This window comes from Ahaetulla prasina, chromosome 1 (assembly GCF_028640845.1).
Source record: "Ahaetulla prasina isolate Xishuangbanna chromosome 1, ASM2864084v1, whole genome shotgun sequence".
NCBI classification, from domain to species: Eukaryota; Metazoa; Chordata; class Lepidosauria; order Squamata; family Colubridae; genus Ahaetulla; species Ahaetulla prasina.
In genome coordinates, this window is record NC_080539.1 from 268,593,952 (window position 1) to 268,612,428 (window position 18,477).

The following is an 18,477-nucleotide window of genomic DNA, read 5'->3' on the forward strand; positions in this document are numbered from 1 at the left end:
CAACAGAGATAGGATTATGCAGTGTCAGCTGTCAAGTTAAACACTGCTAGGACACCAGGAACATTGAAGAGCTGCCATAACCACTGAAGATCCTATCCATGCTTCAACGGCTTCTGAGTTTTCAGCATTAGCCAAACATCATCAATGATATCTCTTCAGTTGCTAAGGGGAAAAAATTATTTGCAAAACAAAAACACAATATGAAATTTTGAGAAAGGAAAAGTATGTGACTTCAATTTTGGAAAGGCTGTACCGTGCACATATAGCCTGTATTGCTCTCTATAAGCATTGTCTATATTATTAGAATATTCAGGTATAGTAATTTAGTGTGAATCTAGAACCTCTAAAACCTTTTAACCATAATTTTATTTGTTTAATATCTTGCCTTTTATTCAGGTGCTCAAGATGACATACTGTACCAAATACTCCCTCCTATTTTTCTCCACAACCCCTGCATGATAAATTGGGCTGAGTGAAAATGACTGACCCAAAGTAGCCCAATGAGCTTCTATGACTGAAGATGGACACAGAATTTTATTCATTCTGCTCCATTGGCCTTCTAAGTAATCATTAAATATTCCAAAAGAAAGCATTTCACATTTAATATTCACGAGTTGCTTAAATCTGAAATCAGATTATTTCTGGCATTAAAATCAGCTATATTTTTTTAAAGCTTTGAAAGTAAACGTCTTCAAACGACATTCAACCTGATTTAGCCCTAATTATGAGATTTCATTTTAAAAACTCACTCTCTTTTTTTTTTAAGGGCAGCTATTGTTTTGGATAAAAGTACAGATTATTATTAGTACTTTTACTGTGTAAGATCATATGCCTTTGAAATATCACTACCCTCTTTCTCAAGAAAAACAAGAAAACGATCTCCAAGAAAACGACTAAGTAATAAATACGATGGCAGTTGGAGTTTCATTGTTCTGCCAGTCGTAATGCCTCAGCCGAGGCGTTGAAGGTGCATGTGAGAGAGTGAACCGGTGGGTGGGAGTAGCTGGGCTTCACTGACACCGGGCCAAATTCCGCCGAAATAATAACAATTGACGCTTCACTACACTTTGCGCTTCCCCTTCCTATTTTACTATGCACGCTGTTTTTTTCCTCTCTGCAAAGCGCGATGTTTTCCCCAGGCAGCCGAGGTTCCCAAAGGGTCAAATTCTAACGCCTGTCTGCACTGAAACTATTTACAAACAGAGGACGCGCGGGCTTTCCCATGCACGGGCTCTTGACCCTAAAGAGAAGAAGGGGAGGCTGGCCGACGTGAGGAAGCGGCTCCTTTAAGTACCGGGCTGCGCCTCCTCTTTCCCTCAGCTGCTCCCGGGAGCTGCGGCGAGGCGAAAGCGGCCGGTTCATTGTTTTGGGGGAAAGCGCAGGCGCGCGCCGTTTTTGCCTATCTGGAGCCTTAGGTCAGCGCATCTCTCTTTTCTGCACCTCACCTGCCGGCGCCCGAAAGGCAGAGTCCGGCGCGCGTCCCCGTAAGCAAGCTGCCCAGGGCTGGCGGGCGCGGGCGCGTGGGCGCGTTCTCCCGAGGAAGCGCCATCCGGCCGCCTTCCCATGGCTTTCTCCACGCGCGAGTGGGCCAGGCTCGCCGCCGCGTCCCTCAAGTAAAGGCGGGAGAAGAGCGCCCGCCAAGGCAGGAAAGCCAAAGAGCTCTTCAGCCGCACTTTGTGCCTGTCTGGTCCGGCCTCATCTCCATTCCCTTCCCACCCATCCCTCGTCGCCGCCGCCGCCGCCTCCTCTTCCATCATGCCGTTGGCTTTCTGTGGCAGCGAGCAAAACTCGACTGCCTACAAGGTGACCGACGGGGTGCTCAACAACGGTTGTTTCGTGGACGCCCTGAACGTGGTGCCCCACGTTTTCCTGCTTTTCATCACGTTCCCCATTCTCTTCATAGGTGAGTGCAGCTGTGGGGGGAGGGAAGGGGGTGTGGGTGTGTTTGGGTGCAAATGCTTTCTTAGCGCCTGTCCTTCCCGCCGTTTGCGGCGCCCACATTCCCCAATCCCCAGCAGATTCCCGGTCCTCTTGCTGTCCCGCGGAACCGTCCACCCTGCTGGGCTGCGCTTCTGGGTCACCTTCTTTGGCGTCGCCCATCTCCAGCGGGGGCGCAGGAAGCAGGAGGACCGGCTGCATATTCGCAGAGCTCGAAGGAACGGGCGAATCGAAATAAGCGAACTCCCGTGGACTGGACGAAGCTGACCTGCTTTCTTGCTTCAAAAGTGGTGCTGGTTTGTTTGTTTTTTGGAGTGGGGAAAAAGCACTTTTGAAGCAAGAAAGCAGGTCTGGGTGTTCGTTTGTTTTTAAATGATACCCGACGATGCTTGCAGTTTTTGCAAAGAACAGCATTGGATTCCACTGAACCTATTGGAGACCCAGCAAAAGACTGGATGGAGTCCACATCCTATCCACAATCCACACCATCGGCTGCCAAAGAAGAATTGCTTGGAGAAGAGGAGTAAAGCAAAAGAAGAAAGCAGGTCAGTGGAGTCAGTAATCCAGGTCATAGTTGTCTCAAAAGTAGTGTTGTTTTTTTCCTCAAAAGGCATCTATACTGTTTTTCTTGGAAGAGGAAGAGCAAAATGTTTTGTTTCTCATCCAGACGTTTTGTTCTTCTTTCTCCATGAAAAGCAGCCGAGTTTCCTTTTGAGAAAGAAAAAAAAACTACTTTTGAGACAATTATGACCTGGATTACTGAAAATCTCCACAGATCAGCTTTGTTTTACTTTTCTCCTCTTCCCCCAAGCAATTCTTTGGCAGCTGATGGCTTGGATAGGATGTGGGTTCTATCCAGTCTTTCCCTGGGTCTCCAATAGGTTCAATGGAATCAAATGTTCTTTGCAAATACCACAAGATTTGTCACCTATCATAAATGGAATGGAATGACCCGAGGTGTGAAATGAAATCGAGCACAAGGTTATGGTGACTTTTAAAAGAGAGAATCCAAAACATATAAGTAGAGGAAAATAATAGAAAATAAACTCACTGTAATGAATACATGAGAATATATTCCTCAATATGCGAGAGATGATAGGATCTTCCAGGTTATAATTTCTTCTGCTTGCTCTCTTATATCTTCCCACTCGTGTGTGTGGGGGGGTGTGGGTGTGTGTGTGTGTGTGTGTGTGTGTGAGAGAGAGTTGTTGGGGAAGGACTGTACAGTTTTAATTAGTAAAAAAAAAATTCTATCTGAAGACAGAGATTTTCCTTAGCATTTCTTAGTTTTAAACTGTTTGTACAGGTATCCAGTGTTCCTTTTGGTAGATGGGCAGCTATATAAATTTGTTTAATAAATACTATAAAATTAAACATTTTTGCAGTTAGTACAATAATCATTTCTGCTGCGAGTAAGTAGCAAAATAATCCAGGGAAGCTCTTGACATGTTAGAACTTTTAATAAAATGCTTTGAATTAGATTTCTAAACTAATAAATCCATAATCACTGACAAATTATTTTGACAAGATGTATTTTTCAGACTTTTTATGTGAATCATAAAGAGCGCACCAAATGCTAACTTTCTTTGATGTTGCATTTTCCCCCTTAGTGGTTCACTGATTGTTTATAGCAGGTGTGTCAAACTTGCAGCCTATGGGCCCCGGATGTGTCATACACTGTCCATGCTCACCCCCAGTTTAACAAAGTGGGGGAAGTCATGATACCTCACACAACAACAATGTGATGCCATGAGTTTGACACCCCTGGTTTATAGCATCTCCAAATAATTTTTTTTTGTTTGGAGAGAGAGTGTTCTTCATAATCATGATGTATGTTTATTTATTATTTTAATCTGCCGAACAAGAGTTTTCTGGATGAATTACAAAGCAATTAAAAGTTGCTTGTGGGGAGAGGTTTCTACAAAAAAAAGTATCAGTGTAGTATACTGGATTAGTAGTATACCAGTGGCAAAGCTGGGTCTCTAATCAAATATTTCCAACTTCTGTGTTTTTTAAAATCTCTTTTAATTTATTTTCTAAAAAAATCCAGAAAAGATTAATGTATTTATTTCCCAGTTTAGGATAGTCAGGACAGGAAACTAGATTTGTTGTTTGCACAAAAATGTTAAGATAATGGTGATCATTTGTTTTTTTATATATATTAGGATGGGGAAGTCAAAGTTCCAAAGTTCATATCCATCATAGCACTTGGCTTCATTTTCCTGGCCATAATTTACGGTGGATCTTGACTTTTATCCTTTTGTTTGTGCTGGTCTGTGAAATAGCTGAAGGGATCGTGTCAGATGGGTAAGAATACATAATAGGTATACTTTTATTCTAATATAACTTGTTGGACTATTCTGTTTGTTAGGAATTGAATCTTAATTTCACTGTGATTTGCTTGTGACATGTATTCCAAAAAAATAAATAATAACTGATGTTGTATATATACATGCACAATTGTTTTTAGTTAGCCAGATGATTTTATTTTGTTTGTCACTTTGTTGTGGATATGTTTTCTATAGTTTGTGATTTCCAAATTTAGGAAGAGTTAAATGTGAACCAATTGCTGCCTAATTTCCTCCCAATATCTAAGAGCTGTTTGGGAAAGCAAGAGCTGCAGAAAAAAAGGCAAAAAGACTTATTATATAAATATTAACTCCATTTTTTTCACAGAACGAAAGTTCAGTTAAGACTGAAGCCAAGATCTACAGTAATTTCAAATCCTTATTGTATTTAATATTACTTAGGAATAGTAGTAGGCACATGCATCTCAGGAGTGAAATATGGAAAGGAGGACTATAATTTTTTATACAGTTCAAATATCTATCAACTTTGAAAGACCAAGCATTTTCTCTTAGTAACAGTCTATTTGACTTCAGAAGCTGAGGATTTACTTCTACAGCACGTAGGAAGATCACATTCCAAAAGAGGGTAAGGAAATGGCCGTTCTAGAATGGATTTCAAAAGTTAGAAAGTGCGCTGAATTTCTTAAGCTTATTTTGTTTCTAAAACTCAGAAATCTGCCTAGCACTGATAATGTTACCTGGTTTGGGGTAATAAAATGTCTGCAAGAAAGCAACCAAGCTCAGAGAGCATCAAGGACCCCTCAAATTCAGAAATATAACAAAAGAACTAGAATAGAATAGAATAGAATAGAATAGAATAGAATAGAATAGAATAGAATAGAATAGAATAGAATAGAATAGAATAGAATAGAATAGACTTTTTTATTGGCCAAATGTGATTGGACACACAAGGAATTTGTCTTGGTGCATATGCTCTCAGTGTACATAAAAGAAAAGATACCTTCATCAAGGTACAACATTTACAACACAAATGATGGTCAATATATCAATATAAATCATAAGGATTGCCAGCAACAAAGTTACAGTCATAAGTGGAAGGAGGTGGGTGATGGGAACGATGAGAAGATTAATAGTAGTGCAGATTTAGTAAATAGTTTGACAGTGTTGAGGGAATTATTTGTTTAGCAGAGTGATGGCCTTCGGGGAAAAACTGTTTTTGTGTCTAGTTGTTCTGGTGTGCAGTGCTCTATAGCGTCGTTTTGAGGGTAGGAGTTGAAACAGTTTATGTCCTGGATGTGAGAGATCTGTAAATATTTTCACAGCCCTCTTCTTGATTCGTGCAGTATACAGGTCCTCAATGGAAGGCAGGTTGGTAAGCATTTGGGCCCTCAGAGATATGAGGTTCACAAACTAGATATTAAAGGGCAACTTATGATCTCCGGACTAAATTTTTTTACCACCACCCTGCCCCTTCTTTTTTAAAATAGCCTTCTTTGAAGTGAGCTTAATTTTTGATGAAATAATCCCCATGGCCATGCAATTTTCTTGTTAGCAGTATGGAAATACTTAGTGCATTCATCCACAGTTTTGAAACTTTGCTGTTCCTTGGCAGTCTTCCATTCAAGTACTAACTGGGTAAGGGATCCTTGGTGTTTTGTTTTGTTTTTTATTTTGTCACAACATTATATACAAGCACATACTGTACATTGAAAGGAAACAATAGGACAGGACCGGTAGGCACTTTTGTGCACTTATGCACGCCCCTTATAGTCCTCTTAGGAATGGGGTGAGGTCAATAGCAGACAGTTTTTGGTTAAAGCTTTTGGGAGTTTGAGAAGAGACCACAGAGTCAGGTAATGTATTCCAAGCATTAACAACCCTGTTACAAAAGTCATATTTTCTGCAATCAAGATTGAAACGGTTAACATTAAGTTTGAATCTATTGTTTGCTCTTGTATTACTGCAATTGAAGCTGAAGTAGTCTTTAACAGGAAGGACATTGCAATAGATGATTCTATGTGTTAAAAACAGGTCTTGTTGGAGTCGGCGGAGTTCTAGGTTTTCTAATCCCAGGATTTCAATTCTGGTGGCATAAGGTATTTTGTTGTTTACAGAGGAGCGGAGAACTCTTCTTGTTCTCTGTTCTCTGTTCTCTGAGCTTGCTTGTTTTATTGCAGATGTTTCATTAACCTAACTAGGTGACATCATCAGTGCTGACTTACTAATTGGCTAACTCTGTTTAGCTTCTAAACCCAGATGAGGTCACCCAGATGATCTCAGTTGCTGTACGTATTTAATATACCTCAGAACAGTTCCCTTTTTTTCTGCATTCTTATTCTGAATAATGAAGGGAAAAATGAGTCTATATAATATTTATCTTAGATACTATAACTCTGATATGCTTCCTTATGTATGCATATGAAAATGTTCCATCTGGAGAGAGTTGGAGTTACACAAATTCTTTTATGTATGCGTATTAATATTTCTCTTTGAAATAATGAATCTACTTAACAATACATGTTTCACTTTACTTAGGGTTTCAAAATCTGGTAATTTGCACCTATATATGCCACCAGGAATGGCATTTTTGGCAGCCATCACATCCATTGTTTATTATCACAACATTGAAACATCCAATTTTCCAAAATTATTGATAGGTATGTATCAGCCATAAGGAATGTGAGTGGCAAGCTTGGGAACATAATACTTGATTAGATAAGCCTTTGATCTTCATATGTCCTTATGAAATTGCCTGTATTATAGACAAAAATACATATTGCCATATTACAAGAATTTAGAATAGTTTCTAGTTTTCTGAGAAATGTTCTTGTCTCATAGGTTTAATTGAAAATAAGAGTCTACTTCTCCAAGATAGCATTTCTTATCATGTCTAATATTTCCCATAATTTTCTTGTAGTATAGTTATGTTAAACCACAAACTATTCATTAAGCAACTTACAAAGATTAAAATCTACAATTTAATAAACTAAAATGACAAAAAAAGTAGCAAGACCATGGGAGGGATATAACAATTAAAAAGCAAACAGTCTTAAGTTACCAGGTCTAGAACACCTGTAGCTTCTGAGTAGCCTTTTCAAAGGAAACTCCATATAGAATGCACTGAAGTACTCTAACTAAGGTGTGATTGACTATGAATAATGCTTCGCACTCCAGAAAAGGACACAAGTGGCACAGCAGATGAATCTGTACAAAGGCTTTTCTGGCCACAACTACCTGTCAGACCTGGAAGCCATCTTTTACATTTGGGCCTTTAGACCTGCCACATATTCTTCTGTGGGAAAATGGGAGGTGGGATTGCATAGAGTATGGGTGATATATAGTCAAAATAACATTCTTTTCTCAGAGTCAAAGACGCATTGCCCTGGCACCTGGAGTCGGATGATCCAGTTTCGACGGTGGATGATTGGATGGACATGAGGGTGCTGGGCAGGCACTTGAACTTTCTCTTGGGTGGGGAAAACCTGGAAACTTTCAGATTCAGGTTTTCCCAGATGTGCCAATATGACATCTTCAATAAAAAGGAACTTTGAGGAAACTCAAGCCTTGGAGTCTTCTTTCTTTGGGGTTGTTACTAGGAACCCTGACACTACCAGCTGTCCACACTTTGAGGAGAGCTATGAGTGCAGGAAAAAAAAATCCGGTTTGCACATAAGTTCTATTTGGGGAAATCTAATCTCTTCTAGAGTTAAAGTTATAATGTCCTCAGAATAGGATAATCCATAAATGTACTTGCTATAGTTGAGCTTCTCTTCATTTCTGCACATCAAGCTGTGCCTTTTTTAGGATTGTTCCTTCACCCTTGTTCTCCACTTGGCCCTCAGGTCTCACCTGTATCAACAAGTAGCTTTAACACCATGGTAAATCATCTCAGCAGATGTGCCAAACCGGTGAAGAGTAGCCAATTTCAATTTGTCTATCCCAGTGTGCATAGTCTGACGTGGTAGATTGAGGAGACAAGACTGATCATTGATCAAGAAGACAGTCCCAGCATATGTTGTGGAACACAAAGAGCACAAGAAGACACTTAGACATCTTGATCTTGATCTTGATGCAGCAGGAAAGGTCACCAGCCTCTCTTGTCCGTGCCATCGGATTACGGTCTTTTCTGCCAATTGAATGGGGCTGCCCCTGTGCAAAGAAATTGACCTCAGAATCACAAGAACAACTAGGCTATGAGGCATCTGTGTACTAGTCACAACCAACACAATGTCCGTATTTTCACAAAGCTGAAAGTCTATAGAACTGTGGTGATCCATTCTCTCCTATATGGATGTGAGTCCTGAACTCACATACCAACAACAAACAACTGGAGAAATATCACATTCACACTCATTGACAAGATCATGTCTCCAACATGAAGGTCTTGGATCATGTAAAGTCCAACAGCACTGATTCTGATAATGAAAGATCAGAAGTGGTGGGTGGGACACATAATCAGAATGGATAATTACCATATGCTTTGCCAGCTGCTTTATGGTATAATGGAGACTGGGAAGAGATCTCAAGGATGTCCATGCAAACACAACAAAGATGCTGTGAAAGAAATCCTATGCCTGTTCTGACCTAGACTTCCTTAGAAAGCATAAAGCACAATCTTAGTCCCGGCAAACCTCTTTTATTCATACAGATGTGAATTATTCTCATTCACAGTCTGAAAGGCTTCCCAATCAGTCTCTCAGGGGAATGTTTATAAACACCCACCTTATCTCCCTTGGAATGCTACCAGAGAACTAATTGCCAAACTTAGTACAGAATCAAATAGAATTTTCCAAAGCTTGAACTGACAAGATGAACTAATTGCTTCCTGCAAAAGCTCACAGCCCATTCACTCATTTTTTTATGTCTCATGGGAGGGACCAAACATCTCCAAGCCTTACTCCCAAGTCGACACTGTTTTCTTAATTGTTCTTGTCTTCTGGCAGCTCTGCGCATCCTCACACTGGGAACAGACTCCCACTGTTCTTCTGCCTTGCTGATGTCAGACTCCAGAGGCTCCAGAGGCAGTAAATAACTACCAGATGGCCTTGGCCCCCTCTCTGCCTCCGACTCAGATCCCTCATCCGAGCCTTCCCCAGACTCCAGGACTGGCCCATGTTCTTCCTCAACCTCCTTGCTGTCCGAATCTGCTGCCAGCTCTGCTGGCTGCTGGCAGGCCACAACAATGCCATAGTGACTCCAGCCAAGGGAACTAGAGATCCCTGTACTATGAAGCCTCCACCAGTTTTGAACATAAAATACCACCATAATCTGATAACTGTTAAAAGAGGTGGGAAAGGATAGGGTTAGTTACATTGATTAACAATGCAGGTTTTCTAGTAACCATTGTAATCTAATTTATTTATATTTATATCCATCTTTGGAGTGTTGATCCTTTTAAGAATAATATAATTGTGTTTGTCTTTGGTAATTTGTCTTAACAGCATCTCAATTACCATTTTTTATTTTCAACAGCCTTGCTATTCTATTGGACTTTGGCTTTTATAACCAAAACTATCAAGTTTGTCAAGTTTTGTGATTATAATATTGGACCACGCCAGCTTCGATTCTGCCTCACAGCACTCTTGGTTATACTTTATGGAATGCTGCTAATTGTAGAAATTAACGTAATCCGAATGAGGGTAAGAGTTAATTGTATATGCATGATAATGCAGGGAAGAATAACAGGAGAAAAAACTAAAGAGCTAGGTTATTTCTACTTTGGCCTTCTGCTGGCCAGAACTTTAGCCAGCTGAAATCATTGTGAAGCAAGATTTATAAAATTAGCTTGTTCCATAAGATGGTGCCAAACAGCCTGGCACTCATTCATTAAAAATACATCTGGAATCAGATTAGATAAATGATTCATATTAGTGAGAATTAATGCTGTTTACCATCAGTTACTTTCAGAACAATTCCACAGTTCAAAAGCTCTATGAATACTTTCCTGAGACTTTCATATATCTATTTTCTTAAGTGGAAAGATAGAACGTAATGTAATATCCAATTAGTTATATTTAAATTGTATCTTTTTTATGCCTTCTGAAGAAAATATTTTTGGGCTGACAAGTTATCAAGTTTTTTTGTTTTTTTTACATTTATATCCCGCCCTTCTCCGAAGACTCAGGGCGGCTTACAGTGTATAAGGCAATAAGGTTGTCTATGTAAGTCTAGCCTTAAATCAATTTATTTGTAATTCATATTATTTATTCAGAATAGGAGGCAAATGTTTAAATTTCTCTCTTCTTCCAGGTATTAATCTTACTATGATACAAATTATAATTCAATACTCTGGAATTATTGGAATTTAAAGATGCTTATCTGTCCGAATTGAGCTTAACTTTTGATTGTTAGGTTGAATAGCATCTAATAGAAAGATAGCACTAATCTGACAAATATTTACTGTTTTCTAAGTGATGAAACTATTGTATATTAATTCTAGTTATTATGTTTTTGAAAAATATTTTACATTGTAAAAGTAGTTTAGCAAAACAATTTTTAAAAAAAATCATGTTATTTCACTTTGGTTTTAGAGAATACGCATTTTGCTTATTGAATTAACTTTTCCACTTAAATACTGGAAAATAAAGAACTTCTTCAAAAATGCGAACTCTAAAATTCATGATTATTTGGTCATTTTGAGCAGGGGACTAGTTACAGAATAATGTTAATTTTATCTGCCTTCATATTAATTTGCTGATTCTTTTTGACTGTATGAAATTTAGAGATATATTTTCTTCAAAAAAACCAAAGAAGTAAAACCTCCTGAGGATCTTCAGGATCTTGGAGTCAGATTCCTGCAACCTTTTGTGAACCTCCTGTCCAAAGGAACATATTGGTGGATGAATACCTTTATTAAAACTGCCCATAAGAAACCCATAGATTTGAAAGCTATAGGCAAACTGCCTATTGCAATGAGAGCTCTGACCAATTACATGCGCCTTAATGAGGCTTTTCAAGTGCAAAAGGTATGACTATAAAACGAACAGATTTCATATAGTATAAAGAGAGGGTCCTCTTTTTAAAACAGACAAGCCATTTTATACACCTGTGAATGACATTAAAAAAAAAACAGTTAAAACTTTTCTTTGTTGCCAATTGTGTAGAAGGTATGTCAATATTTAAAATCAAAAGGAATCTACTGTAAATTAAATCTATTCTGGAGTTGCCCATTGGCACAGTGTTTGAATGCAGTATTCCAGGCTGACTCTGCCCACAGCCATAAGTTCAATCCTGGCAGGTTCAAAGATGACTCAGCCTTCCATCTTTCCAGAGTTGGTAAAATGAGGATACAGATTATTGGGGGCAATATGTTGACATTGTAAACCCAAAGAGAGGGCTAAGACTAAATGATATTGCTATTGCTATGTTTTTCTAACATAAAGTAATACAAAATAGAGTAGTTGTAAGTTAATTGTTAGACATAGCTAGATCGATAGTTTATTGGTAAGACATGGCTTGGGATGGTAACTAATTCTTTAATTCCTTCTTCCATGACCAAGAAAAGAAAACAGTTATCTCTTCTAGTGAAGGTCAGGATTTGTAAAACAATATCTATGTGTTATGTATTTTAGAACATGACATTTTAAAGATGTCACCCCCTGCCTAAATTTAACGATGTGTTTTATTACCGGACAGAATAAAGACACTCCATACCCACAAGGATCTAGAAGTATTTGGTGTGCCCTCTGCTATGGCTTTGGAAGGCCTTTGGCTCTAAGCAGTACTTTCCGTATTCTGGCAGATTTGCTTGGATTTGCTGGTCCACTTTGCATCTCTGGGATTGTTCATGTAAGGAAAGGAAACAGCTCTTTGCATGCCCAGGTACTTCCTTTGAATCATTTTTAAAATGTCTGCTAACTTTTTCTTAGTTCTAATCTTGTTAAAGTCACTTTTTCCAAACTTCAAGCTGTAGAACTCTTGGTCTCTGACCTAATTATATGAGGGCCTGTGGGCGTTTCAAATTCACTCTTGCTCTCTGGACGAGCCTTGGAGTAATTGATTCCTTTTCCTTTTTGTGTGCGTGAGTGAATGAGCGTGAGTGAATGAGTCACTCAGTTGTGGCCTTGACACTGTTCCAACTGGCACCAAGCCACAAGAAATGACCACAAGGCTGTCAAAAAATAAAATACAGTATTTATACCAACAGTTACATTTTCCCATTCCCAGGATTATCATTTTCCTATAACAAAGAATCTACAGATCTTTCAGATAATTGTGGCTCTACCGCTCTCCCTCTCTGAGTTTCGCTCTTTTGCTTTCTCTCCACAGCAATTAAGAAAAAAACAGATTCTGTTGTGACAAAACATTTCCATGGCAGTCTTGAGGGCCATCATATTGGAAAAATCATTAAGGGGCCTGGTATTGTGCATATATACATACATACATACATACATATCCAAAGAAAAATATACTAAAAACAAATACCCTTTGTTTTTATATACCCAGCTAACCTGCCTCTCCCTCCCCACAAAAAAGTTTTTATAAATACAAATTCAAACAAAAACCTTTTGGGATTAAGAAATGAACAATTTTTTTCCTAATTAATGAGTTTTCTTACCTTTAAGATTCCATAAACAACTAATCAGTTTGATTACAGATATGCAGTTGTAAAAGGTTGGCATTTGTATAATAGAGTGGAAATAGAATAATTTCTTTAATTGAAGCTTTTAAAACAATACATTTTCAAGTTTTCTTCATCAACTCAGTTTTTAGTTAGAGGAAACAATAATATTATTTTGGACTATAGGTTAAAATGATTATAGAAAGAAAAAAGAAATAATATTATTTATTATAGAGAGATGCTGCTTTAGCTCATGTAACATATTTCAAAGGTAACCACCTTAGTGTCTTATAGAATGATTTAATGGTTCTTGTGGTAACACAGAACCTTTTAATGCTTTATCATTTATATAAGCATTATTAATATAGTGTGGCTAACTTTGCCATTTAATAGAAGTAGCCTCTCTTTAAAAACCCCACAGAGAATGGCCTTATAAAGAATAATATCAAACTATTATGACTTTGAAAGTTATTTTTTTAAAAAATAAAATAATGCTTTACATTTTCAATGATATATTATTCAACCATATATTGTTTTAGAATTTATGTCATGCTAACAATACTGTTTTCTTTAGTAATAGCTTTAGGCAGCATTAATCATTTATTTTTGTTCTAGTATACACTAATGATGGAGCTTGTTTTGAACATACTTTGCTTCTAAAATAGATGTAAGAATAAAATGAAGAGCAGATCATGTAATAAGAAATATATTAAGATATACATTTAAACAGCCTGATGTAGGAGATGACAGAGCAGAGCCTGAGGGTGTGTTCAAATACATCATCAAGCTGGTATCCGTATGCTATCGAAAGAGACCCAAGTCTAACCGTCCTTGAAGTCTGTCGACTCTTATCTGGTGTCAATTCAGATTGATAATTAGTAGATCAGATTCTTGTGTATAGATTGCATGAATAAACTTGCAATGCTTTTGAACTCTATCCCAGCTCCAGTTTCTTATGCCTGATACCCACATTTGTTTAAGTAGGAGAATTCTAATTTACAAATTCCTTGTGTGTCCAATCACACTTGGTCAATAAAAATTCTATTCTATTCTATTCTATTCTATTCTATTCTATTCTATTCTATTCTATTCTATTCTATTCTAAACGTTTTATCCTTTCAACTAAATTCCAGTATTACAAGGGTAGTAAAACAATGATACACTAAAAAATTGCAGCAATAAACATTTGTTAAAGACTGATAGAATAAGTAAAACCTACAAAAATGAGAACTTATAAATAAACCCATTCTTAACCCGCAAAAAAGTCATGGAATACAAAAATGTCCTCCTTCACTATTTCACAGGCAGAACTGTGAGCTATTTGCTTGAAGTTGTCCAGGGATTACATTCTAATATGCTAGTTTTGTATATGGTAAAGACAAAAGGATGTTTAAAGAGAAGCCCAAATTATAACAGTAAAAGTAACAATATAATAAAATTGGAAGGGACCTTGGAAGACCTGATACCATTCTGGACAAATGGATATACAATCTCTTCTCTCCAGTGATGGAGTACCCACAACTCTTGCAAACATTGGAAAACAACTGAAAATATTATAAGTTAAATAATAAATTGCACTGTTAATGAGTTGAGTTCATTCAAACCTCAGTCCAACAGAAGAGGTCACTATGAATTGCATTTCCTAGAGCCTCCTACTTTCTCCAGAATCTGCCCAAAGGAAATTAAAACATAACGAAATAAAGCTAGTGATGTTGAACATTTTAAGATTGGCATGTCAAAAATTCCATAAATATGCACCTTGATTTAGTTGGTATGTCATATACACATGCCCTGCACAAGAGAGGCCTCTCCAGATCTTCTCTCTGGACTCTCCTCTGCAGATACTCTAGAGCAGGGGTCTTCAACCTTGGCAAATTTAAGAGTTGTGGACTTCAACTCCTAGAATTCTTGGAGTTGAAGTTCACAACTCTTAAAGTTGCCAAGGTTGGAGACCCCTGTCCTAGAAGTCACACAAGAGGGCTTTTCTCTCACAGGGCCTCAGGAGCCTCAGAAAATTCTGTTTTTGTCTAAAGACAAATTAGTCAGGGAGGAAAAGGATTTCCTCTTTTTTTAAGTTTTAAAACAGAGTGAAAAGAAGATAGTATAAGATATTTAAAGTACCTAATTAGCTTATATCTAATCAAAAAGGAGGGCTGATATTGGTAAGATAGGCACAGATTCCTTAGATTCCATTTTAATAGCTCAGTTCAACACTTGTTAAGAACTTCCTTCCATTTCTGGTGGCTCAGCAGACTAAGTCTGTCTGTTATTAACACAGCTGCTTGCAATTACTGCTAGTTCAAGTCCCCCCAGGCCAAGGTTGACTCAGCCTTCCATCCTTTATAAAGTAGGTAAAATGAGGACCCAGATTGTTGGGGGCAATAAAAGTTGACTTTGTATATAATATAATGGATGAAGACTATTGCTTAACACTGTGTAAGCCGCCCTGAGTCTTCGGAGAAGGGCGGGTTATAAATTCAAATTTTAAAAAAATTCATCTTTTTGCTTCTCAAATACATTCCTGAAGAGTCAGTTGAATGAAATTATCCTGATACTTTTGCTTCCAGTCAAGGTTATTCTTGACCTACAATCGTAATACAAAACTAACACCAGATATAAACAATCTCTTTAACCTCATCCAAGGGCACTTGCTTTATTGTGGACAAGCAAACTTCAGATGCTAAGTTTTAATCCTTACTATTACCTCTTTGCTTTTAACTTTCATTTTTTAGTATTAAGAACAGACAAGTGATAATCTTGTATGCAAAATGAAGCACTTGAAGATATTATAATTTCTAATTGCCAGCATAATTCTGAAAATAGCATTTTCAGATACGTGTCCAATATTACTAAAATGATCATGTAGCATATTATACAAAATAATATGTTCCATTAAAAAAATGACACACAATTGTTTTTGATCTAAATTGCCCAAATTATCTCCAGCATGTGCTAGTTACAAAATTTACTTAGGAAAACTTCCATATATAGATTGTGGGGGGGGTTGTTAATGTATCTTTATTTTCTAAATAAGTTTCTGCATCTGAAGAGACACATTATCAGCTTCATTGTCTGCCCTGATTCAAAATACATGCTTTAAAGCTTGAGAATATATATTTAAAAACTGACCTTATTTTATCACTTTGTTCTTCTGATGGCGAATATACCTGAATAAAATGAAGTGCTATGCTTTAGAAAATAGAAATAATCCATGAGAGGTGTTTTTTTTTGGGACAGAAATAAGGCTGACTTCAATATGGGAAATACAATGAATATTTTTTTTTACATAAAATTATTTTATAGAGGATCTGGCATTGTAATGTAAATCAAAATTAGATTATATATTTACCATCTTTTCCATTTACAAGATCTTGTAAGCAATTTCAGCAATTGTTCTATGACTTGCTAAAATATATTCCAGTATTTCTTCAGTCTCCATTGTGCATTTGTGTTCTATTGCATTTAGAGGAATTATTTAAAAACAGAACAGTTTTTAAATAACCTTTTATTTTGTTTTTGTTTTTACAGACTAAAATAATGGGTGTTTTCTTCATCTCTTCTCAAGAATTCTTGGCTAATGCTTATGTGTTGTCAGTCCTCCTTTTTTCTGCACTTCTATTGCAAAGAACTTTTCTCCAGGCATCATACTATGTGGCCATTGAAACAGGAATTAACCTAAGAGGAGCAATACAGGTATTTCAAATATCTTACAGATTCATGCTGTGAAAAGTTTCTATTTTACAGCTAATTTAATGGAAAAAACATTTTATTAATAAATACCAGTATCACCCAATAGAGGTGGAGTGTACCATATTTTTCAGAGTATTAGACGCACTTTTTTCCCACCTAAAAGAGGCTGAAAATTTGGGTGCGTCTTATATGCCAAATGTAACCATGCGCGGTGCCCAAAATGGCTACCCGGAACAGCTGCTGCCTTCTCTTATCCCTTCCACGCTTTACCTGCTTTACTCACTGAAGCTCCCTCTGAGGAACAGCTGTGCTTTTGAAGTTGTATTTCAGCCCCAGTGCGAGCGAAGCGATCTTCCGTACTTTGCCTGCTTTTTTAATTGCGGCAATCAGCTGTGCTTTAGAAACACAGCCCCAACTAGCCCCAACCTCAAAACCATCAAGTGAACCAGTGGTGGGATTCAAGTAATTTAACAACCGGTTCTCTGCCCTAATGATTTCTTCCAACAACCAGTTCGCCAAACTGCTCAGAAAGTTAACAACCAGTTCTCTCGAAGTGGTGCGAACTGGCTGAATCCCACCACTGAAGTGAACTAATGTGCTGAGACCAGCCAGACCTTGTAGGCAGAATCCCACCCCCTATTTTCCTCCCTAAAAACTAAGATGCGTCCTATACTCCAGTGCGTCTTATACTCCAAAAAATATGGTATTTGTATAGGTGGCATCAGGAATGCTAAAGCTCAGATTGAGCTAGTATTAATGAGGGATCAGGAGAATAAGTAAAAGAGCTTCCTCAAATATCTTCAAAATAAAAAGAACAGAATTAGAAAAGAAAAGGGATTGTCAGTGAAGTGACAATTGTCAGTGAAGGTGACAATATATCAAAGAAAAGGCTGATGCCTTAATAAATCTCTTGATTTTCATCTTAAATACTCAAAGTATTTAATGACATGTCAAGTATTTGGTACTCAAATACTTAATGTCATTAAAATACATTTTACTTTGATGGTAAAGGCATTAAAAATATGCAAGTTTACAGATACTCTTGAGTTAAGGAAAAATGTCCACTCTATTCTTTCTCTTGTTTTGCTGACTGTACACATCCATGGTCTAGAATATTTTGAAAGCCATGTTTATATCCAACCATTTGCTTTCTTAAAATGCACATCCCCTAGACAGACCAGGATTTCACTCAACAGTTTCTTTCTACTGTGACAAACTTTCATGTCCTTGCCTTTCAGTTATATAATCTGCAGCTGTCCTACATGGCTCCTGAAATTAATAGCTCATCTGATTTCAGCACAAATAGATTATGGCTTGGGTTTCTATATTAGAAAAAGAAAAAATGAAGCAAATTGAACCTCTGATAAAGCAATAATTATAGCATATAATTATAATATAATTATAGCATATAGCAATAATTAATTGCCAACAATAACTGTCAATTTGAAAGTCAATTTGGGGTAGTGGGACTTGCTAAGCCACCACACTAGAAACCACGAGACTTTGAGTTCTAGTCCCACTTTAGGCACAAAGCCAGCTGGGTGACCTTGGGCCAATCACTTTCTCTCAGTCCTAGAAAAAACATAATGGCAAAAGACTTCCCAAAAACCTTGCCTAGTAAACTGCAGGGACTTGCCACCACGAGTCAAAACTGACCACGGGCACAAAAAAAGTTAAATTATTCTATCACACTATTTTGCTATATTCATATTATTTTAAATGTGATATTGGAAAATAAAATCCTGATTCTAGTTGGATAGTAGTGTTTTTATATGTGTGATTTTGTGTGTGAAAGAAAAAGGGATGCCATCTTTTTTTGGGTTATTAACATTTTATTGAGTTATAAAAGCTAACCATCTTCTTTTAATGCATGTTGAATGTAATCTTTCAATTCCGAAAAGCAATGGAATCAAAGAATTTCATTTAATTATACCATGTAGGTGTTTATTATTATTTTTTTCTAAATGAACTTTATTCCTT

The 18,477-nt window shown here is 37.3% G+C and overlaps 1 protein-coding gene across 3 annotated transcripts in view; it reads left to right on the forward strand.

The window, feature by feature from the left end:
- Nucleotides 1-1,338: 1,338 nt before the first annotated feature.
- Nucleotides 1,339-18,477, forward strand: part of ABCC8 (ATP binding cassette subfamily C member 8) — a 67,960-nt gene continuing 50,821 nt past the window's right edge. For all 3 annotated transcript variants that reach the window (XM_058158619.1, XM_058158602.1, XM_058158610.1), the window contains exons 1-7: nt 1,339-1,903; nt 4,104-4,245; nt 6,783-6,904; nt 9,720-9,886; nt 10,970-11,212; nt 11,883-12,068; nt 16,336-16,500. In XM_058158619.1, coding sequence (XP_058014602.1) covers nt 1,756-1,903; nt 4,104-4,245; nt 6,783-6,904; nt 9,720-9,886; nt 10,970-11,212; nt 11,883-12,068; nt 16,336-16,500 — 1,173 coding nt within the window. In that variant the 5' untranslated portion in view covers nt 1,339-1,755. The remainder of the gene's footprint in view (nt 1,904-4,103; nt 4,246-6,782; nt 6,905-9,719; nt 9,887-10,969; nt 11,213-11,882; nt 12,069-16,335; nt 16,501-18,477) is intronic.